The sequence below is a fragment of the Oncorhynchus mykiss genome, chromosome 6 (genome assembly GCF_013265735.2).
Source record: "Oncorhynchus mykiss isolate Arlee chromosome 6, USDA_OmykA_1.1, whole genome shotgun sequence".
NCBI lineage: Eukaryota > Metazoa > Chordata > Actinopteri > Salmoniformes > Salmonidae > Oncorhynchus > Oncorhynchus mykiss.
The window spans coordinates 54,124,550-54,151,152 of NC_048570.1; the positions used below are offsets into that span (position 1 = coordinate 54,124,550).

Consider the following 26,603-nt stretch of genomic DNA (forward strand, 5'->3'; position numbering starts at 1 on the left):
TTTTTTCCCAGATACTTCTGCTCTCTGCGCCTGACTCCACACCCATCCTCTTCGAGCGTTACAGTATCAGTCTATTGAACGCCCAGTTTGCCAACAACTATTGAAAAACAGTGCTAGTGTGTAAGAATATTTGAAGATCAATACACCACGCAGAGGACTAAAGGTCAATAGAGTACTAAAGTTCAAGAGGACTAAAAGTCAATAGAGTACTAACGATCAATGGAAATAGTTTTTTTTTCTGTGATAGGGGATTAATGATCAATGGTTCAGAGACATGGGAGGAATTTTAGTCCGGGACTCATAGCTACAAGGCAAGTTCTCATTGGTCCAAATTGTTTATTGAGCATGAAATAGGATACTTGTTGTTATTTGAATATTGGCCAAGTTGAATTGCAATGAATTCTAATTAGTCAACCACAGGTTAGGGTTGGGTTATAAAACTACATCCTGTCCCTTTGTTCTGTGGAGAGAATCACAGAGGACAGGGGAGAATGAACATCTACCTCCCAGCATAACATCTATGATTTGTCCTCTTTGAATAAACCTATTTTTCTCCCCCCAATTTGCTTTGGGGTCTGTGTTACTGAAGAGTAACATCAACTGCCAACAAGTGCAACTGAGTTGAATTGGTTAACCTCACTTGCAATGCCACCTCCCGTGCTATCAAATTGCTAGTTTTTCGGTGGCTTAGCTGGCTAAGGCAGTTGTTGACAGGGTGTTCATTTGTAGTGAGAGGGTGTTCACGTGTAGTAGTAAGTGCTCGCGAAGAGGCTACGGTATACTGTCAGCGGCAGCGTGACCCCCATTACAGTGGTGTTATGACTGGGATAACTTGTTGTTGATTTGGGAGGTGGCGCTCTTTTTCATGGTCCTTCGAGACGGATCGAAAGAAGCAAGACGCTTGAAACACAAAAATCGGCACATCAGGAATTAAATTAATACAACCATAGTGCAATGTTATATTTATTTCTTACAGTAACTTTTGTTTGGTTGCCATACAAGAAGTATTGAGGATTTGGGGGGGAAGGAAGAGTGCAGTTACAAGGAACTTCTCTTTCTTTTTCATTTTGATAATTAGATAGTCGACTAAGTATGCAGAATTACAACATATGGAACATGAACACAAATATACACAAAAGAGCAGGAAACGTCTTTGTAATTATGTAGAATAAAAAATAAAATAAAAAAATTCAACCATAAGAGAAAATAACAAAAGTATCAAAATATCTGCCGATGGGTAAGTGAAGGACTGTGTTGTGGTAGTTGTGGTAGTGATGATAGTGAGCCATGCCAGTCCTTATGTAGCATAGCCTTATAGTCACACAGTGATGGTTTGTCTAGCATCTTAATACGACTACTCAGTTCTATAATTCTGCAAATAAATTAGCTTAGTGATATGTTGTTTTTTTCCCATGAAGTCAACAGTCACAACTAGTCTTTTTTTGTACATGTCTACATAAGTTGAGCATAAAAGTGTTATCGGGACAGTTTTCGATCCAGTGGACTGTGAGCTTATGTATACATTTAAAGCGTTTCAGTCATTTATACACACATTATACACAGACTAAGTGATTGGAATTGTCAAAAATTACAATATTCAAGATAGGCAGGTGATGGCCAGAGGATAGTATATAAAATACATTTTTATTGGACAAATGTCTTCTGTCCACTCCAGCTATCAGTGTTCATAACATCAACAGGTGATGATATATCATGATAGTTCATCTTAAGACTGGGAAAAACCACAACCAAGGAGATCCATTCAGTAAAAATATTGCTTCTTAGTTTCCTCATAAATCTGATAATATTAATTTATATTAATTAATATTTATATATAATATATAATATAATATAGTAATATATTTAAAAAAAAACAACTTTTTGGCAAACCACACTTCAGAGTTGAAATTTTTTCTCCAAATGTCTTTTAGAAAATTCCATATAATTCTATATAATCATAAAAAAGACTGTGCTTTTTTTCTGTCACTCTTTTGTTGTTTCTTTTAAAATAATGAATGGATTATAGCAGCGTTAAAACTCCTGTAGGTCCTCTACTTCTGTTGGCCTGATATTCCCTTTTTAAATAATAAAAAAAAAATCATCCCTTTGTCTTCCCTTCATCATCATACAGTTGCACACAGGGACAGGGAGCGAGAGAAAGGAATAATCACCAAGGGAGCTTTTTGTTTTGTCCAACAGGAGACCCTAAATTGCAGACAATCCAAACAATCATGGTTATGTTCATAGAACATCCCTGTGAACTGATAGAATCATGGATAGTGTCTCAAATGATCACACATACTGTTCACGTTTTAGTGATATGTTATAATATATAGGTAATCTGGGTACAGTAGAATACATGGCTTCCACACTTCTCTTTGCAGTGCATTATGGGGTAGTTATAATCTAGTTCAGAGGCAGAAAGGCCAGAAATGGGGCACTATGTAGAGAATAATGAGCTATTCGAGGCACTAGCCAAACACAAAACAGGGATAAAGTTACAAGGAAATAAGTTCTGAGGGTGGATACAATGGTCCTATTCTTTCATAGAAATTCTCTCTCTAAACCTTTTAGAAATATTATACATATCATTATTCTATAGAGGTACTCTTTTCTTTAAATCATTCCTTTATACACATTCAAAGCAATAAATATATTCAATTTACGTAAAAAACAATGCCACCAAACACTTCCTGGGTACTCACCTATCAGCAGTTCTCATATTAACATTGAAGTAATGGTGTTTCATGAAAAGGGATGGAGACAATTGATTGGCTGTCAGATGGGATTTCTGATTAGAAGATAAGCTTGTTCTACCTGCTCATTGGTGTGCGAGCTTTTCACTGGTGTTGAGAAAATGACTCAGTAACACTTTACTTGAAGCCTGTAGTAATAATACGTTATAACGTTTTATAAGCAAGCCTTACAGAATGGTTATACCTGCATGCTTAAGTAAAGTGTTACTGAGGACTCTCCCTCTCATTCTCAAATTAACAGGGACCAAATGCACCATCTAAAGCCTGCTCGGTCAGTGCTGCTGTGTCACACCTATTTTCTTCCCTCTGGAAACACCAGATAGGATTAACACCTCTTCTTGTCAATAATGACGTTTTGTGATTCATTGGCGATGCAAACACGGATTATACACAAACTTTGTAAACGTTCCTATAAATATTTTTTTAAATCCTCTTCGGTGATTGTGTGAATGTCTGGGTAGTATATGTATTATTATTATATATATATATATTTTTTAATGTAACCTTATTTAACTAGGCAAGTCATTTAAGAACAAATTCTTATTTACAATGACGGCCTACCCCAGCCTAACCCGGACGAGGCTGGGCCAATTGTGCGCCGCCCTATGGGACTCCCAATCACGGCCGGATGTGATGCAGCCTGGATTCAGATGGAGTGCCTTAGACCGCAGCGCCACTCAGGAACCCACATTTTTGTGTTTTGAGTGAATTCATATTATTCCTATTATTCTTGGCCCCTGCACTATACAGTATACTGTAGGTGAGCACACAGTCAACCACAGTGTCCTACGTTAACAGAGACCACAAAATAACGTCCGTTTTGCTCTCATCCTTTCAAAGTGGGCGTCTTCAAATTCTCGCCGAGAATCATTGTCAACCAAAGAAAATACAGCCCTCACCTATACCACAACAGCACACACTGGTACTAATAAAAAAGAAATGTTTGATTTGCGAAAGGAATCACTCAATAACTAGAAATGATTAAAGATGGATGAACAAAGAGGAGAGATGGCGATATTGTGGCAGAAAATGGAGTTTCCCAAGGTTGTTGTGATAGGTGGATTATTTCTGTTATAGGCCTGAAGGGAGATTGGTCGGTTGGGCGGTAGGGTGTAGGGAGGTTGCATCCCACTCCTGTCGGGGTCGCTGTCAAGTGTGTGGAAGACGATGACAACACACCTGATGCTAACACTTAGGGATAGATTCTATCAGATTCATGCCTTCCAACACCCGCGTAGCTGTTGTTTTTGCGGTGTCGGAGGTGGAACTGTGTTAGAGCTGTCAAATCCACAAGTGGCTCCCAGCATTATACCTAAAACGGACATTGCCATTGGCTGTACGGAGTTGCATTAAGATAAATCCCATGGAGCCCTGTTTACAAGTTCGAACACTGGAATGTGAGATGCAATATACACCTTGAATAGGCTGACAGAATCTAGGCCTTGCACTCTCACTCATGTCTTTCTAAAACACATTTAACAAACCTCCCACAGTGTGTGCACACACACACGTACATCACAAACATGTCTCTGACAAAAGGCAAATACACACACCTTCCACAGTGAACAGGGATGTGAAGGGGACAGTGGCGCCTGCTACAGTGGAGCCCCTCCAGCCATGCATTAGAGTGACCAACACATCATCATATGTGTGTGTGTGTGTGTGTGTGTGTGTGTGTGTGTGTGTGTGTGTGTGTGTGTGTGTGTGTGTGTGTGTGTGTGTGTGGCGAATGATATGGTTTAGGATTCAGCTAAACATTTCTGCAAAGGTTCTCGTTTCTAATGTTTTTCAAATGTCTGTTTTTCAAATGTGTCTACAACATCAGATGCATCCATAAACATAACCCACGGTTTTACTCTAGTGAAGAAATATTATCTGAAGAAACTCTAGCAAAGATAGAAAAGGAGTGCCAACCAGCTCAGCTGGTTTCAAACACCCGCGCTGGGGGAGCTTGAAAAAGGATTGAGTATTCCAGTACTGATTTTTATCAGTATTTCAAAGTGTTTGAGGGCTACGTTTCAAGAGTATTCCAAAGTGTGGTCTTTTGTATTGTGAGCATCCCTAAAAAGATGCAGGATTTTTTCCACTCTTTCTCCATTCTGTATTCGGGAACGCCGCCTTTCTCCAGGCTATTCCCAGCAGTTCCTCCAGGATTCCGACATCCCCTGATGCTCGGGAAGCAGAATAGGAGTGATCAAACACAAACACGCCACAGAGGCGAGGCAGGAAGGGAGTAGTCAGAGGCCGATTCCTAAATCGTCCAAGACTTTCCAAGACTGAGAAGGAAAACAGGTAGGAGAGAGAGTGTTCCAGATAAATCCACACCCCCTGGCTTTATCTGTCCTGCAGCATTTTGAGGGCCCTCTCGATGTTCATGCGGTGGCCCACCCGCGTCACCCCCAGGTCAATCAGATCTTCTTTCTGCAGCGAAGGCAGGTGGGCGCCTTCGATCTCGTTGTCCAGGAAGGCGTCTTTATGCTCCGACAGATTCAGGCTGTCCAGCCAGTCGGCCACGTCCAGCTTGCTCCACAGCTCCACGGGCTTGGAGGCAAAGGGCTTGCCCGAGGTGGCTATGGCCTGCATTAGGGTGAGCGGCGAGGGGGAGCGCGAGCCACCGCACGAGGACCCTTCACCAAGGCTACCGCCCATGCTGCCGAAGCCTCTCACATTCTCCATGGGCAGGGTGGGCAGGCCGAAAAGGTCGCTAAGGCTGGGTGAGGAAGAGTGGGTTAAAGAAGAGGGGCAGGGGGGCGAGGAGAGGGACGAGGTGTCCGGGGGGCTGCAGAGGTGAGGGGGCAGGCTGGAAGGAGGGGTGCAGGAGGAGGGGGGCAGGCTGAAAGACACGCTGGAGTTCCGCTGGCTTCCTGTGGCTGGAGAGCTGAAGAGAGAGAGAGAAAGAGAAAATAGAGAGGGAGAAAAGAGAGATCATGAGAACCTAACATATGTATGGCACAGTGATGAACTATGGTATAGAGTGGCTGTACAAACGAGTCCAGACCATAATGATCAGAACATAGCAACCAAAGAAGACCATGGCAACCTAGAGAAACTTGGCCAGATAGAAACATCCGCCAAGAAGCAGACTCCTCCCCCTCCACATGTGACTCACATCCCCCCACTACAGCATACGTGTGGTTGGGTGTGTGTGTGTTCAGACCTGGCTAGTGTTCGCTGACCTTGACGTGTGGTAAACCTGCTGAGGCTTGGTGTGGAAGTGGGGTTCACCTAGAGCTTTCTAAATAAACACAAAGTTCATGAACATTCAGTATCTTACTGATCTAAGCACAGAATTCTACTGAAATACTTGAAAGAGCCACTAGGGTGCAGTGTTGTAAGTGGATTTTTACCTAAACCTTTACTTCACTGTTATTTTACAGTCTACTATTTAACAAGTAGGCTATCCATATTTAGCATTTTTCAAACACCTGAAAAGCTTTTTTTCCCTGCAATATAGAGCCATAATTTTGTGTACAAAATATGTTTATTATTCAGCATATTTAAGCATACATCTTGAGCTGTCTGTATTCTCCTGATGTATTTTTTAAAGAAACTAAATATGCTTCTTTGCATCTCTGCTCAAATCTGGGTAGAAGATTTAAAGGAATGTGAGTCTTATTCAGTACATTTAGTAATTGCTTGCTTTTCTAAAGTCTATCAACCCTGTCAGCAGGCATGCCAGCTAAGACAGACAAGCAAGCTACCTCTTCAATCTACACACAATACACCATAATGACAAAGCAAAAACAGGTTTTTAGAAATTGTCCAAGTGTATAAAAAAAAGATAAATATCACATTTACATAAGTATTCAGCACCTTTGGCAGTGATTATAACCTTGAGTCTTCTTGGGTATGACGCTACAAGCTTGGCACACCTGTATTTGGAGAGTTTCTCCCATTTTTCTCTGCAGATCCTCTCAAGCTCTGTCAGGTTGGATGGGGAGCGTCGCTGCACAGCTATTTTCAGGTCTCTCTGGAGATGTTCGATCGGGTTCATGTCCGGGCCTTGCCTAGGCTACTCAAGGACATTCAGAGACTTGTCCCAAATCCACTCCTGTGTTGTCTTGGCTGTGTGCTTAGGGTTGTTGTCCTGTTGGAAGGTGAACCTTCACCCCAGTGTAAGGTCCTAAGCGCTCTGGAGAAAGGTTTTCATCAAGGATCTCTCTGTACTTTGCTTCGTTCATCTTTCCCTCGATCCTGACTAGTCTCCCAGTCCTTGCCACTGAAAACATCCTTACAGCATGAGGCTGCCACCACCATGCTTCACCGTAGGGATGGTGCCAGGTTTCCTCCAGGTGTGGAATTGGAATTCTGGCTAAAGAGTTCATGCTTGGTTTCATCAGACCAGAGAATCTTGTTTGTCATGGTCTGAGAGTCATTTAGGTGCCTTTTAGCAAACTCCAAGTGGGCTGTCATGTGCATTTTACTGAGGAGTGGCTTCCACCTGGCCACTATACCAGGCCTGATTGGTGGAGTGCTGCAGAGATGGTTGTCCTTCTGGAAGGTTCTCCCATCTCCACAGAGAAACTCTGGAGCTATTTCAGAGTGACCATTTGGTTCTTGGTCACCCCGTTGCTCCCCTGCTCCCCTGGTCAGTCTGTGTTGGTAATCCTGTCGAACGCGTCTTTTTTTAGGTATTATATAGTGGAGCTGCATAAATATTGATCTCCACTTTCTAGAGGATCGAGTTTTGAAATCAGTGGAATTAGAGTATGATAGCTAAAGAGATCTCCGGATTAAATCTTCATACTAAGGGCAACCATTTTTTTATTTAACCTTTATTTAACTAGGCAAGTCAGTTAAAAACATATTCTTATTTACAAAAAGGCAAAAGGCCTCCTGCGGGGACGGGGGCAGGGATTAAAAATAAAATAAATACAAATATAGGACAAAACACAGATCCCGACAAGAGAGACAACACAACAGTACATAAAGAGAGACCTACATTTCTAAGTGACCCCAAACTTTTGAACGGTAGTGTATATTTTTTATACATTTGTAAAAATGTCTAAAGACCCGTTTTCATTTCGTCTTTAAGCAGTATTATGTGTAGATTGATATGGAATTTTTTTAATTTAATACATTTTTGAATAAGGCTGTAACGTAACAAAAAGGGGAAAAAGTCAAGGATTCTGAATAATTTTCGAATGCACTGTACATTAGATAACTGTAGGGGGCGCTGTGTTGAAGCCACCGTGCCTACATCTTGGCACTCCCTCACCATTTAAAAAATATATTTTGGAAGCTATAGAAATGCCTTTATTAATAACTACATTAATTTTGGCCACATTTATTATATTAGACACCTTAATACATACTTTTAAATTATATTATGTGAGCTAAACATAGTAAAAAAATATATATATTTTTTTCAAATCCTTAAAATCTACTTTGTTTTGAGACTGCTAATGTTACTGTCCACAGTACAACAACAAAAATTATATTTACATGCAATTTTGTCCTTTTCATTCCTATGGAAGACTTCAAAGCCTTTGAATGGCCAATACTTAGCATCCTCAATTCAGGATTTATATACATCATTGGTACAAACACTTTGTCATTTGGATGTGGCATTCAACATTTAAACAGTGAACAGTATTTGACTGGGATATTCATTTACATTGAAATAACCATATATCACATGTGATTTTCACCATTGCATATTTCAGCTGGCATTCCCTCTAAGGTTCATTTATTAGGGGATCCCAATTAGCTGCTGTCAAGGCAGCAGCTACTCTTCCTGGGGTCAAAACATATTAACAAAGGATAAAACACTACAACATATAACATTATTACACCACTACATATCTACAATACAAAATGTAGAATTCCACCATACAACAATATTACAATGTACGTGTGTGTAGAGTGCGTGTGTTAGCGTTTGTGTGCGTATGCGTGTGTCTGTACCTGGGTGTGTATGTCTCTTCACATTACCCGCTGTTCTATAATGTGTATTTTTTTATCTGTTTATTAAATCTGATTCTACTGCTTGCATGTGTTGCCTGATGTGGAATAGAGTTCCATGTATTCATGGCTCCATGTAGAATTATGCGCCTCACAATGTCTGTTTTGGACTTGGGGACTGTGAAGAGACCTCTGGTGGAATGTCTTGTGGGGTATGCATGGGTGTCCGAGCTGTATGCTAGTAGTTTAAACAAACAGCTCGGTGCATTCAGCTTGTCAACACAAAAACAAGTAGTGATGAAGTCAATCTATCATCCACTTTGAGCCATGAGAGATTGACATGCATATTATTAATGTTAGCTCTCTGTGCACATTTAAGGGTCAGCTGTGCTGCCCTGTTCTGAGCCAATTGTAATCCCTCTTTGTGGCACCTGACCTATAGCAGGTGGTGTAAAGGCATAACACATACATTTTTCCAGCAGCAGACTATGATCGATAATTTCAAAAGCCGCACTGAAGTCTAACAAAACAGTAACAGTAACAGTGACAGACTCTGTTTAAGAGAACGCAGATAGCCAGGAAAAACACACACACGTCTCTTGGTAGTTGAATTGTACATAGAACAACAATGCACCATATCGAGGAAGAGGATTATACAGTATTTGAGGTCAGCACAGCTGGGATGAATCATTCTGAAGTGATTATTACTGTCATATCCAGCAGTTAATTCCAGAAGAATACCATTTGACCATCTGGCTTCAGCATCACAGTATCCTCGACTCACAAAAATATATATACCTAACACAAACATGCAGTGGGCTTGACACAACACTAGAGGGATGGAAGAGAGAACCTAGATCTGGTTTGCAATCTAATGTAAATATACATTTTTTAGGAACAGTGTAGTGTGTCGTGTACATATCAGCCCCCCACAGACCACAGAGATTTGTGCAGCACCAGATGGAGTGGTGAGATGAGTGATGGATCGATGGGGAGATGGATGAAGAGGCGTATGGTGTGAGAGCAGGGAAACACAGGGCAAACCCATCACCTCCCCCAAAAACAAACACAACTATGCTCCATTCCATTCAGATTAACACCCTCTTTCAATTCCACCTCTAAACTTCCTTCTGTGGTTCCAAACTGATCGGGCTCTGAAGGGCTGCAATGCCTGCTAATTCGTCAACTAATATATGTGTAGAAGTCATTAAATACAGTGGCAAGAAAATGTATGTGAACCTTTTGGAATTACCTGGATTTCTGCATGAATTGGTCATAACATTTGATCTGATCTTCATCTAAGTCACAACAATAGACAAACACAGTCTGTTTAAACTAATAACTCACAAACAATTATGCGTTTTCAAAGGGTTCACATACTTTTTCTTGCCACTGTATACTGTAATTACACTCCTAAGTTTGGACAAAACCAGAATACTCAGCAGCCCTTGGTGCCCGGGTTGGTTGTCCCTTCTTTCCCTCGTACTATATGGATAAACTTAAGGGAAGTTAGGGAGGGGAAGTGAAGAACACCAGGGCGTTATTTGTCCCAAATGGAATTGGGCCAATGTGAAAGCACTCAGTCCCCCCTCTGGACCTGTAGCACTTTGCACCACGGGTGAAACGTACAGCTTGTTTTTTCAGCACCAGCTTTTCCACGGGAAGTCGTCGTGATGGAGTGAGAGATGGAGTGAAACAGAGGACACATGAAAAGATGAGACAACAACAAAACAGATGGAGAGACACGAACCCTCTATCACGCACGAACACACACACAAAAAGGGGGAAAAAGTGGAGCACAAAATCTGACAAAATGTAGTGAAGAAAGAACATCTGTCCTTCTTAACTGACAACTCACTCCAACGCGATAACCTGCTTGGGAAGATGGGACTTAAAAAATTCACTTCACAGAACAGAAATCTCGTAATTTCCTCTAACAGTCATAGTCTGGTCTATTTCACATATACTGTGCATGCCCATGAACTGCACATGCCCCATGAATGCACTTATAAAAGTTATAGAAGTCGATGCTTCGTTATCTGACACACTGATCCATTTCTAACTGAACAATACCTTGCTGTTGCACTTGTGATCGCAATCAATACCATCATGCTGACGAGGTGGGAGAGGGATGAGGGTGTCAATACCCTACTGTGACAGAGCAGAACACACCCTGGACCACACATGGGCAGACATTATCCAGCAATGAAAGTAGAAATGATACCTTCTGACTTGCTTCCTTTAATGACCAAGCTTTCGCTCCAACCTTCCATAGTAGATGTAATAGCCCAGAAGCTGAATGGTTTACTGTGTATAAATGGGTCTGCTTTGACCATGTCATTAGAGAGCACACACAACATCATCTGAGCCATTTTCTACAGAGTTAGTACTGGAACTTAGTGCAGTGAATTTAACCATTATAGATATAATTTACTGTACACACGCATACACACACAAAAACAGTCATGAGACTCTTTCTCCATCTCACCACACCCTCAGACATGCACGCATGCCTGCATGCACTCACGCACACAATCACACACTTAGTCTCACACACACGCACACACTCGGATATGTTATGCAACCGTGGCCTAGTAAAGGAGGTGGCACGTGATGTGGATGTGCACACTGTGATGACACTGACCTACGGTTAGGCTTGACACACACATTCCCCCCCCCCCCCCCCCCCCCTCCCGCTGACACCACTCCAGCAGGCCTCAAGGCCTCAACTCCTTTCATTCACCGGCGCACTAATCTGTGAACCTCAAAGACAGGGATAAAAGTGAAAAGGAAAACATTTAAGAATGCTAAAAAGGAGGAAAAACAAATCACTCATGTCGTAGCGTTCAACGCTGAAGACGGAGAGAGACTGTTTCTTATGAACCTGTCTAAGTTAGAGAGGGGGGGAGAAACTGAGACAGAAAGAAACAGACAGAAAGAGAAATATACAGAGAAATAAAGAGAGATGGAAGGCCCGAGAATGAGACAGAGAGAAAGAGAGAGAGAGAGAGAGAGAGAGAGAGAGAGAGAGAGAGAGAGAGAGAGAGAGAATATAGGCCACCCTCTCTTTCATATCCATCTGTTCCATGTGCTCAGCTACATGGCACCTTGCCCCTTCTGCTACCTAATCCCTCACACACTTGCTCACTTCAACTGTTCTATATGATCTCTCTCCTTCCCTCAGGCTGTACTATACAGTACAGTGCCATCTTTCCCTTTAACCTACACTAAGTAGTGTATCTGTTTTCCATATAACAAGTTTTACGGAAAACTCTGTCAATATCATTGGTCCAACTTATTCCAATCAATCAGCTTGAAATGGACAGAATATGCCAGTCCCAAACACCTTCGCCTACAACCTTTCCTTAGCACCTATCTCTTCTGTGTTTGCAGATCTGTGGCGAACCAGAAAGCTGTAAGCAATCTAGCGGAAGGAAGCTCTGGTCAGTCCATTGGAGGGATAGGTGTAGTGGAAACCATCACCATATAATTTACTCATACCTAGTCAAAAAAACAGATCTACAAACACTGGAGAAGTATTCATAACCTGAAATAAATAAATCATCTCACTACAATACATTTTAATAGAAAGTTAGCAAAAATAGATAAGCTCTTGCTACTATGGAAATGACAATACCTGTCTATACGTGGAAAAATCACCCTGATTAACTCGTTTTTCATATCCCAGTTTACCTATTTACTTATAGCCCTGCCTACACATAATGACTTGTTTTTTTATTTTATTATATGAGCAAAAAATATTCCACTTTATTTCCACTTTATTTTATGAACTCGGAGGGCAGAAATTATTAAATATTAAAGCATTTGACCTCTCACTAAAGGCTTCAGTCATACAAAAGCTATACTTAAATCCAAACTGGTTCTCCAGCAGATTAGTAAGAATGGCTTACCCCATGTTCAAGAATGGGCTTTGCCCTTTATTCAGATTACTACCTCTCCCTTTCGGTTATTTGAAAAATGTATCATCCCCAAAATATCGCTATTTTTAAAACAAGCCATAGAAAGCTGGTTGCAATTGCACTTTAATCCACCAGAAAAGACAGAACAAAAATTATAAGACATATTATGGCATATTATACATATTATTAAGTCAAATATACTAATTGATAAAAACATTTTTGAATGAAAAAAAGACAACTGCATAATCTTTGTAAATGATATCATAAATATGACTGGTGGAGTTATGTCACATGTGCAGTTAGCAAAAATATCTGGAAATGTCTGCTCTATCCAAATTACAACCAACTGATTGACCAACTGAGACAAGTGGAAGGGGGAGAAGGGGGAGAAGGTAAGGAACTTCGGCCCCGCATTAAAGACCAAAATTGTTCAAAGAAAATTGTGATAAATAAAAAAGTATACCAGTTTAATTTAAGGACCAAAGAAATACAGCTGCGCCATACAGGTTGCAAAATAGTTGGGAAGAGATTTTCGATGTACCGATTCCATGACACAGGGTTTATGAACTGATACACAAAACAACGCTGGATTCAACAGTTCCTAGTTTCTACATTTTTTATTATTATACAAAATTCTTGCAACCAATAGAATGTTATATACAACCATCCTAGCTCTGCAAATGTTGCTGTGAAGAGACAGAATCATTATATCTGTCACACCCTGATCTGTTTCACCTGTCTTTGTGCTTGCCTCCACCCCCCTCCAGGTGTTGCCCATCTTCCCCATTATCCCCAGTATATTTATACCTGTGTTCTCTGTTTGTCTGTGGTCAGTTTGTTTTGTTCGTCAAGTCTACAGCGGTTTACCCCTTGCTCTTGTCTTTTTCTAGTTTTCCAGGTTTTGACCATTTCTGCCTACCCTGACCCTGCATGCCGTTCTGTACCTTGTCACACGGCCCTGGATTATTGACCTCTGCCTGCACTGACCCCGAGACTGCCTGTCGTTCTGTACCTTATGCACTCTGATCTGGATTACTGACCTATGCCTGCCCTTGACCTGTCGTTTTGCCTGACCCCTGTTCTAGTAATAAACTTTTGTTACTTTGATACTGTCTGCATCTGGGTCTTCTCCTAAACGTGATAATATCACTTGTTTTGGTACTGGCCAAATGCTTGTTTTTGGTTCAGGTCCAGGTCCAGGAATGGCTGAAGATTTGCAACATTTATCTCGAGCTAACTCTGCAAATAGCACTTCTGGTTGATTTGAAAAGTCATAGTCAATCGACCAATAATATAATAACACTCTTATCTTAAATTTACAATCTGTATAAACTATGAAAATAGAAAGGTTCAGAACTTTTGTGAAACATCACAGCAACAAAAAATATGGTAATTAGAAATCATAAATAGATGGTCTTCAGAGATATATAGGAGGGGTTGAGGGTAGCTTGAGGGAGGGACTAAAACAAAAAAAGATACCTAATGTAAAATATACTGTGTCCGCAAAAGTAGAAGCCTATGTATTGTTGTCCATTAGTCTATTCCAATTACGGAAGGGGTGTTAGGGTTAGGGTAGAATAATAAAGGAAAATATAAATATATATATATATTTTTAAACAATATGCAGTACCAGTCAAACGTTTGGACGCACCTACTCAATCAAAGATTTTTCTTAATTTTTTACTAATTTCTACATTGTAGAATAATAGTGAAGACATCAACACAATGACATAACACATATAGAATCATGTAGTAAGCAAAAAAGTGTTAAACAAATGAAAATATATTTTATTTTTGAGATTTTTCAAAATAGCCGCATTTTGCCTTGATGACAGCTTAACTCTCTCAACCAGCTTCATGAGGAAACCTTTTCCAAGAGTCTTGAAGGAGTTCCCACATATGCTGAGCACTTGTTGGCTGCTTTTCCTCCGCTCTGCGGTCCAATTCATCCCAAACCATCTCAATTGGACTGAAGTCAGGTGATTGTGGAGGCCAGGTCATCTGATGCAGTACTCCACTCTCATTGGTCAAATAGCACTTACACAGCCTGTTTTGAGTCATTGTCCCATTAAGCTCAAACCAGTAGAGATGGCGTATCCCTGCAGAATGCTGTGGTAGCCATGCTGGTTAAGTGTGCTTTGAATTCTATATAAATCACAGACAGTGTCACCAGCAAAGCACCCCCACACCATCACACCTCTTGCTCCATGCTTCATGGTGGGAACTACACATGCGGAGATCATCCGTTCACCTACTCTGCGTCTCACAAAGACACGGCGGTTGGAACCAAAAATCTAAAATTTGGACAGATTTCCACCGGTCTAATGTCCATTGCCTGTTTCTTGGCCCAAGCAAGTCTCTTTTTATTATTGGTGTCCTTTAGTAATGGTTTCTTTGCAGCAATTCATCCATGAAGGCCTGATTCATGCAATATCCTATGAAGTTCCGATGTGACTGTTACTTTAACTCTGTGAAGCATTTATTTGGGCTACAATCTGAGGTGCAGTTAACTCTAATGAACATCCTCCGCTGTGGCAGGCATCATGAGAGCCAGTTTCATCATAGCGCTTGATGTTTGTTGTGACTTGAAGAACCTTTCAAAGTTCTTGAAATTTTCTGGATTGACTGACCTTCATGTCTTAAAGTAATGATGGACTGTCGTTTCTATTTGCTGATTTGAGCTTTTCTTGCAATAATATGGACTTGGTCTTTTACCAAATTGGGCTATTTTTTGTATACTAACCCTACCTTGCCACAACACAACTGATTGGCTCAAACATATTAAATTAACCTTGAACAAGGCACACCTGTTAATTGAAATGCATTCCAGGTGACTACCTCATGAAGCTGGTTGAGAGAATGCCAAGATTGTGCAAAGCTGTCAATAAGGCAAAGGGTGGCAACTTTGAAGAATCTCAAATATAAAATATATTTTGATATGTTTAACACTTTTTTGGTTATTACATGATTCCATACATGTTATTCCATAGTTTTATTTTACAATGAATCTATAATGTAGGAAATAGTAAAAATAAAGAAAACCCTGGCATGAGTAGGTGTGTCCAAACCTTTGACTGGTACTGTACATATACAAAAAAATATATATGGGGAATTGGAAATGATGCAGACAATTACATTGGTAGAAGCCACAGTCCATCTGTAATATTAATGCTGATCTACCCCCTAAAAAAAAAAAAAAAAAAAACAACAAACACAAACACTGGAAAATTAACTGCACTAGGCTAAGAGATTAAGATTTTTCCCAACCAGGTAGCTATATAGGCCACTCTCTCCCTTCTGGCTCTAACAAATTCCATAGTCAAACACTGAGGACTCTTTAATCTATTAGACCTAACAGTTCCCAGAAAAACCTCAAAGCTACAGGGGAACCCTCTTGTCTTATCTGTCATAATAAAAACCTAACTCGTGCCAATAAATAAATAAAGCTTCTTGAATTGAAATGTATTTGAATGCAATTCTCAAAGGCAACAGACAAATATATTGTCTCTCTCTAGACAGCAAGAAGCAGATTGTGCAGTCAACTTTTCTACCTGTTCTTGATTATGGGGATGCTATTTATCAAAGTGCGGCTGCCTCTACTCTTAAACCTCTGTATTATGTTTTTCATAGCGCCATTCGTTTTATCACAGGAGACAGTTTAATTACTCATCATTGTATTCTTTACAAAAAGGTTGGCTGGACCTCTTAAGTCAGGTAGACAACAAAATGCTCATCCAGAGGTGTCTCTCCTAGTGGCCGGGGAGTTTAACGTAGGGAAACTTAAATGTGCAACCAGAGGGGAAAAAACTCTAGACCACCTTTTCTCCACATGGAGACACGTACAATGCTCTCCCTCCCCCTCTATTTGGCAAAAACTAAAGCAGGAAGTACTAGTGACTCGCTCAATATGGAAGTGGTCAGATGACGCCGATGCTAAGCTACAGGACTGTTTTGCTAGCACAGACTGGACTATGTTGCAAGATTCTTTCGATGGCATTGAGGAGTACACCACATCAGTCACTGACTTCATCAATAAGTGCATCGATGACATTTCATTGTTTGTATTTATTTATTGTTTACTTCAGTATATTTAGTAAAATACTTCCTTAACACTCAATTTTTCTTAAAACCGCATTGTTGGTTATGGGCTTGTAAGTAAGCATTTCACTGTAAGGCTAATTTTACAAATAAAATTTGATTTGATCACATCATTACGCTATTTTTGTTTACAAAACCCTGCTCCACAAACTTCCGACTTACATCACTGTTAATATTTAAAATGTTAAGAAACCCGTTCACAGGGTTGGTTTAGCACACCGCCATGCAATCTCCATAGACAAACATTGGCAGTAGAATGGCCTAACTGAAGAACTCAGTGACTTTCAGCATGGCACCGTCATAGGGTGCCACCTTTCCAATAAGTCAGTTCGTCAAATTCTGCCCTGCTAGAGCTGCCTGTCAACTGTAGGTGCTGTTATTGTGAAGTGGAAATGTCTAGAAGCAACAATGGCTGAGCCGCAAAGTGGTAGGCCATACAAGCTCACAGAAAGGAACCGCCGAGTGCTGAAGCACGTAGTGTGTAAAACTTGTCTGTCCTCGGTTGCAACACTCCCTAACGAGCTCCAAACTGCGTCTGGAAGCAACGTCAGCACAATAACTGTTTGTCGGGAGCTTCATGAAATAGGATTCCATGGCCGAGCATTACCATCTGGCAGTCAGATAGACAAATCTGGGTTTGGCGGATTCCAGGAGAACATTACCTGACCGAATGCATAGTGCCAAATAAAATTTGGTGGTTGAGGAAGAGAATGGTCTGGGTCTGTTTTTCATGGTTCAAGCTAGGCCCCTTAGTTCAAGTGAAGGGAAATCTTAACGCTACAGCATAAAATGACATTGTAGACGATTCTGTGTTTCCAACTTTGTGGCAACAGTCTGGGGAAGGCCCTTTCCTGTTTCAGCATGACAATGCCCCCGTGCACAAAGTGAGATGCATACAGAAATGGTTTTTCGAGATCGGTGTGGAAGAACTTGACTGGCCTGCACAGAGCCCTGACCTCAACCCCATTGAACATCCTTGGGACGCCGATTGAGAGCCAGGTCTAATCGCCAAAATCAGTGCCCGACCTCACTAATACTCATGTGGCTGAATGGAAGCAAGTCCCAGCTGAAATGTTCCAAAATCTAGTGGAAAGCCTTCCCAGACGTGTGGAGGCTGTTATAGCATTAAAGGGGGGGACCAACTCCATATTAATGCCCATGATTTTGGAACGAGATGGCTTTGAAACTGATTGGTTAGAGATGATCCAATCGTTGATGACTTTGTTTTGTACAGCACCCCTCATTGTGAGGTCACCATTTGCTTCAATGATAGCAGTCTCAGAGTGAATTATGTAGCAAACATAGAGCAGTGGAAGAATTCATTTTAAGCCATTAGGCAACCATTTCCTGTCAACACAAGTAGAACAGAAACTAACCTCTAACCTCCTCTTAGAAATAGAACAGAGCCAAGCCCTCTTACTTAAATACTTCCACCCCCTCCCATTCTCATCTTAATGAGATAGAGACAGGGGGAAGAGGAGAGAGAGATAAAGCGAAAGGAGGACATATTATATATATATATATATATATATATATATATATATATATATATATATATATATATATATATACATACAGTATATATATATATATATACAGTATATATATATATATATATATATATATACAGTATATATATATATATATATATATATATATATAGGATGGTCTGTTTCATACAAAATGCATGTGACCCGTGAATAATTTAACATATTTTTTTTATTCTTCATTACGCAAGAGGAAGGGCAGCTTAAAAAAGCATGAGCTACCTGAACACACACACACACACACACACACACACACACACACACACACACACACACACACACACACACACACACACACACACACACACACACACACACACACACATACACACACACACACACACACACACACACATACATACACACACACACCAGGGCTGAGGTCAATTTGAATTGAAGGCTGTCAATTCAGGAAGCAAACTGAAATTCCAATGAAGGTTTAACAACGGGCTCTTGAGTGGCGCAGCGGTCTAAGGCACTGCATCTCAGTGCTAGAGGCGTCACTACAGACCCTGGTTTGATTCCAGGCTGTATCAACAGCCGGACGTGATTGGGAGTCCCATAGGGTTGTGCACAATTGACCCAGCGTCATTCGGGTTAGGGTTTGGCCGGGGTAGGCCGTCATTGTAGATAAGAATGTGTTCTTGACTGACTTGCCTAGTTAAATAAAGGTTAAATTAAAAATGAAAACATAACATACACAATGCATGCATGACCTATGGCATAAACATAATGTCAGAAGTCTTGTGGATAGATCTAGCTATCATTGTGGCTCCATTGCAATGTAGTTTGCACTTAGCTAGTGTAGCATTGTGGTTAACGTTCCATGCACAATTCAGAGGACTTAGCTTGTATTGCAGCTGAAACCATCTAGTGCATTACAAACATAATTTTGCTAGGATTGGGCTAAATCTAACCTTATCAGTAGATATAGTAGATATAGTACAGTAGTTCCAAGAATAGAGTGCCTTTTAAGTGCCTTTGATATTTTAAGTAGAACATTTGCACCAATATTGAATTTTAAAAGCCTGTAATAATATATATCGTGCCCTTTAAAATAAACAACATGGAAAAATCTGATTTATAATATGAATAAAGACTTGCTAAAGTACAACAAAAAAACAGCATTGTCCATGTTTTTCCGACTTCTAGGAAGATTTTAACCCACTTAACCCATTTTTTTTTTCCGCGGTAGAAAAATGAATGCTAGAAATGTGTTCACAATTTCATATTTTTGTGGTGCTTGCATTCAATTGGCCCTCCCTGTTGCACACATCACGCTTCCCTTCCTCCTGTCACAAAGGGATTTATAGCTGATTTAAGATTAAATATTTAACCCTGTTACTTTAATTGGCACTTAATTGGCACTAACTCTAGTAATATTTTATTTTTTCTTGAGATGGGAACAAGTTTGTAATGAAGTTGAACATGCAATCCTTTTGAGTGCAAGATTTGTTTTTTTGCCCTTGCACTACACAGCTGATTCAAATAATCAAAGCTTGATGATGAGTTGGTTATTTTAATCAGCTGAGTAGTGCTAGGGAAACAACCAAAACTTTACCCCTTGGGGGGAGGGTCCAGGACCAAGTTTCAGAGGGAATATTTGATCAGCAGATGGATATATAAAAATAGAAAATATAGACCATCTAACATTCTTAATGCCCGCAGCTTGGCTCTTTGGAGATGGAGGGTAGGGTAGGGGTTTGTTTAAAGGTCAAAGGTGAGAGGTGTCGGCGTAGGTGGTAAAGGTCAAAGGGAAGGTAGATTTATGTGTTACCTGGTTCCAAAGCCGCCCCTGGCCCCTGTGGTGGGTGAGTCCAGGGAGTCCCCCGGTTTGGGCCGGTGCATCTGTGATAAGATTGAGCTCAGCTCGTTGATAACCGTGGCCTTGGGGTCGGGCATGGGTGGGCTCCTTAGCTCCGGGGGCTCGCCCCACAGCTTGGACGACCGATGGGGGGGAGTCCTGGGGAGTTCTGGGGGGGATATGGACCCGGGTGGAGGGGGAGGGACAGGAGGGGGCGACTCAAAGGAGTCCAGGGATTCCTCCATGAGGATGTTGTGGTAAAGTGCAGTGTTCTTGTTGATGATGGGCTTGTTTTTGGGCTTGGGGGGAACAGGGGGTCGATCGTCGAGGTAAGCCTGGCCGCCAGTATAAACCATAGAAGTGTTCTCCAGGGCGCTGTTGTACCCGCCCTCTGACGACAGTACAGATATGCTCGAAACTGTGGAAATGGTGCTGGTAGTCTCTACATGGGGGTCTCCACTTCTGCGACTGTCTACCTCCTCGATGCTTGAGTCAGTGACACCTTTCTCAAAGCCACCGTCGGGGGGCGGAGGGGGATAGAAGGGTGGGGGCATGCAATTGGACACCCCGCTCCCTTGTCTGAACTGGCCGACAGGGATCGGGGCGTGAGTGTAGTAGGGGGGTGGATGTGGCCCCCTGGTTCCCATCCCGTTGCGTCTCTCTTGGTTCCGTTGCTTGAGCAACTCAGCGATGGTCGTTGCCTGGTCCTCAGGGATGTCGATGCTGTTGGCGAACTCCAGCGGTGGCGGCAGGGGCTCGGAGAAGACAAACTCCTCCACCTCCTCAATGTCCACCGAGGCCAGCGGGGGAGGGGGCATGCGGAAGGACAGCTTGACTGGCTCGTCGACCGAACCCCCGGCCGTGATGGTCTTCCCCCGTGGCACGGGGGGCAGGGGCTTGGTACTGTGGCTGTTGGTGGGGGGGTTTGGCTGGTTGGGGTCTCTCAGTTCGCTGGGGATGCTGTTGTCCCGGGCTGGTGTGTTCTCCTGCCCCCTGTCTTCCTCCTCTGGGCTGTTTTTGGAGTGCACCATTAGCAGACCGGCCACTTTCTGCGTTTGTGACGTGTCCACAACGTCGATCTGTATGCCCTTCCCATCCTCCGCCGCCTGCTGCCTCTCCTCCCTCTCTCCGTCAGACTCGTACTTCTGCTCCGTCATATGACTCTTCAGGTCCCCCCCTATGCCTCGCCCCAGGGTTGTCGTGGAGTTGGCGAAGCCCGGCTCAATGCTGGAGCGGAGCTTGGTATCGATGAAGAGGGGCTGATTGAGGCCAGGTTTGTGGGGGTTGGGGGGGAGGGACTGGGATACGTCGCTCTTGGGGTGTGGTTGAGGTTGAGAAGGGGGTGGGGCTTGCGTTGCCATGGTCGTTTGTGTCTGCTCTTTCATGGCTCTGTCCCGGGCTGCCAGCGCTAGGGCGAGGGGCGAGTTAGGTTCCAGGGCATTACCCGTGACGGGGTGCAGGTAGCCCCATCCTCCGTTTGAGCTGTAGGTCTTGGGCGTGGTGGCCGGAAGACTGACGGGGCTGTCCGGGAGACTGACGGGGCTGTCCAGGTTGGGGTACTGGCCGGTACGTGCGGTCAGAGGCTCCCTGACCACCTGGGTGGGCTCAGGGGTGTTGAAGTCTGTCACGTTACCGCCACGGTCAACCCCTTCTTGGGGACGCAGCAGGGTGGTGGCCGGCGGGGGTGCCATTATCCTCCGCAGGTGCTCGTCGTTGCTGAACATCCCCTCGTCAATGGACTTGGACTGGCGTAGCCGCGGGGCCGGGGTGGGGTCTCCCAAGTCCTCATCTCCCATATCGGTGGAGAGGAAGCCAGGTGAGTTCCTCCGTGCCTCCAGCCTCTTCTCCCGGTCCCTCACTGCCCCTGCGATGGCAGCCGCAAAGGGGTTGTTGACAATGGGGTCTTCAGGCCTTAGCCCCCTGCCCCCTGCCCTAGGCGTTAAGGGTGGGTGTTCGGGCGTGGTTGGCTCAATCTCCATACTGCTGCCCTGGCTGCTCTTTCCACTGCTACTGGTGGAAGGCTCCTTGACAATGATGGTGGGGATGGGAATGGACGAGAAGGTCCTCTCAGTGGGTGTGGTCGGCATGGAAACGGCGCCTGAGGGCAGGGTGCAGCAGGTCTTCTCTGGGCTGTCCTCCACATTGGGCTGCTTGACCAGCATGCCCTTCCTTCTCGCCGGCTTGGCGGGCACGTACAGCGCCTTGTTGCCCACCTCCGAGTACGGGTTCTCGGGCACGTGCGCCCGTCCTCGGCTTCTACTATCGTACTGTTCTGAGCTCTGGCGGTGATAACCTCGCCTTAGCGTCCTTACATCTACCGTGCGGTTGCCAAGGGTAATGGCGTTGGAACATTTTCCAGCGGAGTTGAGGGTGAGGCCCGGTCGGGTGGTGCCGTAGCCCCTTGGCATGGGGGAGACAGAGGGAGAGTTGTAGGAGGAGGGGGGAGATGGGGGGGAGATGGCCGGGGGAGGGGGGATGTCTTCGGATGTGTCGGGCATGGAGAGGCTGCGGGTGAACTTGAGTGGGGGAGGGGAGAGGAGCGCCTTCTCTTCTTTCTCTTCTGTTATACCTGAGAGAGACAGAAATAAAGAGAGAGAATAAGAGATGGAGAGAGAGAAAGCCATATCTGTCAATTTTATATGTGTGATTCTATTCCATTTCACCTTTCTTATTGGGAAACATTTTTTGAGACATATTGTTCACTTAACTTTTTAAATTCTGTTAACAGTTTTAGGAAGTTGTCTATGGGTCAGGTGTGAGGACTGCATTCTATGTTCCAGATATTATAAAAGTATGCTCAAGCTACTGCATATTTTTTATTTATTTTTTATTTCACCTTTATTTAACCGGTAGGCCAGTTGACAACAAGTTCTCATTTACAACTGCGACCTGGCCAAGATAAAGCAAATCAGTGCGACAAAAACAATAACACAGAGTTACAAATGGGATAAACAAACGTACAGTCAATAACACAATAGAAAAATCTATGTACAGTGTGTGCAAATGTAGTAAGATTAGGGAGGTAAGGCAATATATAGGCCATAGTGGCGAAATAATTACAATTTAGTATTAACACTGGAGTGATAGATGTGCAGATGATGATGTGTAAGTAGAGATACAGGGATGCAAAAGAGCAAATAAATAACAATATGGGGATGAGGTAGTTGGGTGGGCTATTTACAGATGGGCTGTGTACAGGTGCAGTGATCGGTAAGCTGCTCTAACAGCTGATGCTTAAAGTTAGTGAGGGAGATATAAGTCTCCAGCTTCAGTGATTTTTGTAATTCGTTCCAGTCATTGGCAGCAGAGAACTGGAAGGAAAAGTGGCCAAAGGAGGTGTTGGCTTTGGGTAAGACCAGTGAAATATACCTGCTGGACCGCGTGCTATGGGTGAGTGTTGATATGGTGACCAGTGAGCTGAGATAAGGCGGAGCTTTACCTAACAAATACTTATAGATGACCTGGAGCTAGTGGGATTTGCGGCGAATATGAAGAGAGGGCCAGCCAACGAGAGCATACAGGTCGCAGTGGTGGGTAGAATATGGGACCTTGGTGACAAAACGGATGGCACTGTGATAGACCACATCCAGTTTGCTGAGTAGAGTGTTGGAGGCTATTTTGTAAATGACATCGCTGAAGTCAAGGATCGGTAGGATGGTCAGTTTTACAAGGGTATGTTTGGCAGCATGAGTAAAGGAGGCTTTATTGCAAAATAGGAAGCCGATTCTCAATTTCATTTTGGATTGGAGATGCTTAATGTGAGTCTGAAAGGAGAGTTTATGGTCTAGCCAGACACCTAGGTATTTGTAGGTGTCCACATATTCTAAGTCAGAGTAGTGATGGTAGTCAGGTGGGCGGGTGCGGGCAGCAATCGGTTTAAGAGCATGCATTTAATTTTACTAGCATTTAAGAGCAGTTGGAGGCCAAGGAAGGAGTGTCGTATGGCATTGAAACTCATTTGGATGGTTTGTTAACACAGTGTCCAAAGAAGGGTCAGAAGTATACAGAATGGTGTCGTCTCCATAGAGGTGGATCAGAGAATCACCAGCAGCAAGAGCGACATCATTGATATATACAGTGAAAAGAGTCGGCCCGAGAATTGAACCCTGTGGCACCCCCATAGAGACTTCCAGAGGTCCAGACAACAGGCCCTCCGATTTGACACACTGAACTCTATCTGAGAAGTAGTTGGTGAACCAGGCGAGGCAGTCATTTGAGAAACCAAGGCTATTGAGTCTGCCGATAAGAATGCGGTGATTGACAGAGTTGAAAGCCTTGGCCAGTTCTATGAAGACGGCTGCAGAGTCTTTTATCGATGGCGGTTATGATATCGTTTAGGACCTTGAGCGTGGCTGAGGTGCTCCCATGACCAGCCCCGAAACCAGACTGCATAGTGGAGAAGGTACGGTGGGAATCGAAATGGTCGGTGATCTGTTTGTTTGCAGGGCAGGATGGATATAGGTTTGTAACAGTTTGGGTCAAGAGTGGCTCCCCCTTTGAAGAGGGGGGATGACTGTGGCAGCTTTCCAATTTTTAGGGATCTCAGACAATACGAAAGAGAGGTTGAACAGGCTAGTAATAGGGGTTACAACAATTTTGGCATATTAATTTTTAGAAAGAGAGGGTCCATATTGTCTAGTCCAGCTGATTTGTAGGGGTCCAGGTTTTGCAGCTCTTTCAGAACATCAGCTATCTGGATTTGGGTGAAGGAGAAGTGGGTGGGTGGGGGGGGGCATGGGCAAGTTGCTGCGGGGAGTGCAGAGCTGTTGGCCGGGCTAGAGGTAGGCAGGTGGAAAGCATGGCCAGCCGTAGAAAAATGCTTTTTGAAATTCTCGATTATCGTAGATTTATCGGTGGTGACAGTGTTTCCTAGCCTCAGCGCAGTGGGCAGCCGGGACAAGGTGCTCTTATTCTCCATGGACTTTACAGCGTCCCAAAACTGTTTGGAATTAGTGCTGGAGTGAACCAAGGGCTATATCTGTTCTTAGTTCAATTTATTTGGAATGGGGCATGCTTATTTAAGATGGTGAGGAAAGCACTTTTAAAGAACAACCAGGCATCCTCTACTGACGCGATGAGGCAGGCATCCTCTACCCGGGCCAGGTCAGTTAGAAAGGTCTGCTCGCTGAAGTGTTTTAGGGAGCGTTTGACAGTGATGAGGGGTAGTCGTTTGACCGCGGACCCATTATGGACGCAGGCAATGAGTCAGTGCTCGCTGAGATCCTGGTTGAAGACAGCAGAGGTGTATTTAGAGGGCAAGTTGGTTAGGATGATATCTATGAGGGTGCCCATATTTACGGATTTAGGGTTGTACCTGGTAGGTTCTTTGATAATTTGTGTGAGATTCAGGACATCTAGCTTAGATTTTAGGACGGCCGGGGTGTTAAGCATATCCCAGTTTAGGTTACCTAACAGTACAAACTCTGAACATAGATGGGGAGCAATCGATTCAAATATGGTGTCCAGGGCACAGCTGGGGGCTGAGGGGGGTCTATAACAAGCGGCAACAGTGAGAGACTTATTTCTGGAAAGGTGGATTTAAAAAAATAGAAGCTCGAACTGTTTGGGCACAGACCTGGATAGTATGACAGAACTCTGCAGTAGATTGCAACACCGCCCCCTTTGGCAGTTCTATCTTGACGGAAAATGTTGTAGTTGGGGATGAATTTTTGCTGGCCTTACTAAGCCAGGATTCAGACACGGCTAGGACATCAGGGTTGGCGGAGTGTGCTAAAGCAGTGAATAAAACAAACTTAGGGAGGAGGCTTCTGGTGTTAACATGCATGAAACCAAGGCTTTTACGGTTACATAAGTCAACAAATGAGAGCGCCTGGGGAATAGATGTAGTACTGGGGGCTACAGGGCCTGGGTTAACCTCTACATCACCAGAGGAACAGAGGAGGAGTAGGATAAGGGTATGGCTAAAGGCTATAAGAACTGGTCGCCTAGTGCATTGGGAACAGAGAATAAAAGGAGCAGATTTCTGGTCATGGTATAATAGATTCAGGGCATAATGTACAGACAAGGGTATGGTAGGATGTGAGTACAGTGGAGGTAAACCTAGGCATTGAGTGACGATGAGAGAGGTTGCATCTTTGGAGGAACCAGTTAAGCCAGGTGAGGTCTCCGCATGTGTGGAGTGTAGGACAAAAGAGCTATCTAAGGCATGTTGAGCGGGACTGGGCGCTCTACAGTGAAATAAAACAATAAGAACTAACCGAAACAGCAGTAGACAAGGCATATTGACATTAGAGAGAGGCATAAAGCAATCACAGATGTTGATCAGCAGAGCTAAGGCAACAACGAGCAAATGGCGATGAATGGGCAGAGAGGGTCTGTTAGGTACACACAGGACCTGAGTTCGAGAATGGGGCCGACAGAAAAACAAAATCAGGTACCGTGTATGTGAACAGTACAGCAGGCATCAGCTGTGTAGCCGAGTGATCATAGGGTCCAATGAGCAGCAATAGGTGAGTCAGGGAGCCGTTCGGTAGTCGCTACTACGCTAGGCGAGCGTGAGACAAGGCGTTCAGAAAGCTAGCGGGCCGGGGCTAGCAGATGGGTGTTTGGAGAC

General features: G+C 43.3%; 1 protein-coding gene across 1 annotated transcript in view; it reads right to left on the reverse strand.

Annotated features, from left to right (window-relative positions):
• Window positions 1-947: 947 nt before the first annotated feature.
• Window positions 948-26,603, reverse strand: part of LOC110526925 (SH3 and multiple ankyrin repeat domains protein 2) — a 245,405-nt gene continuing 219,749 nt past the window's right edge. The window contains exons 21-22 of the mRNA XM_036981764.1: window positions 20,003-22,598; window positions 948-5,634 (exon numbers count right to left, since the gene is read on the reverse strand). Of these exons, the coding sequence (XP_036837659.1) occupies window positions 5,091-5,634; window positions 20,003-22,598 (3,140 nt within the window). The 3' untranslated portion in view covers window positions 948-5,090. The remainder of the gene's footprint in view (window positions 5,635-20,002; window positions 22,599-26,603) is intronic.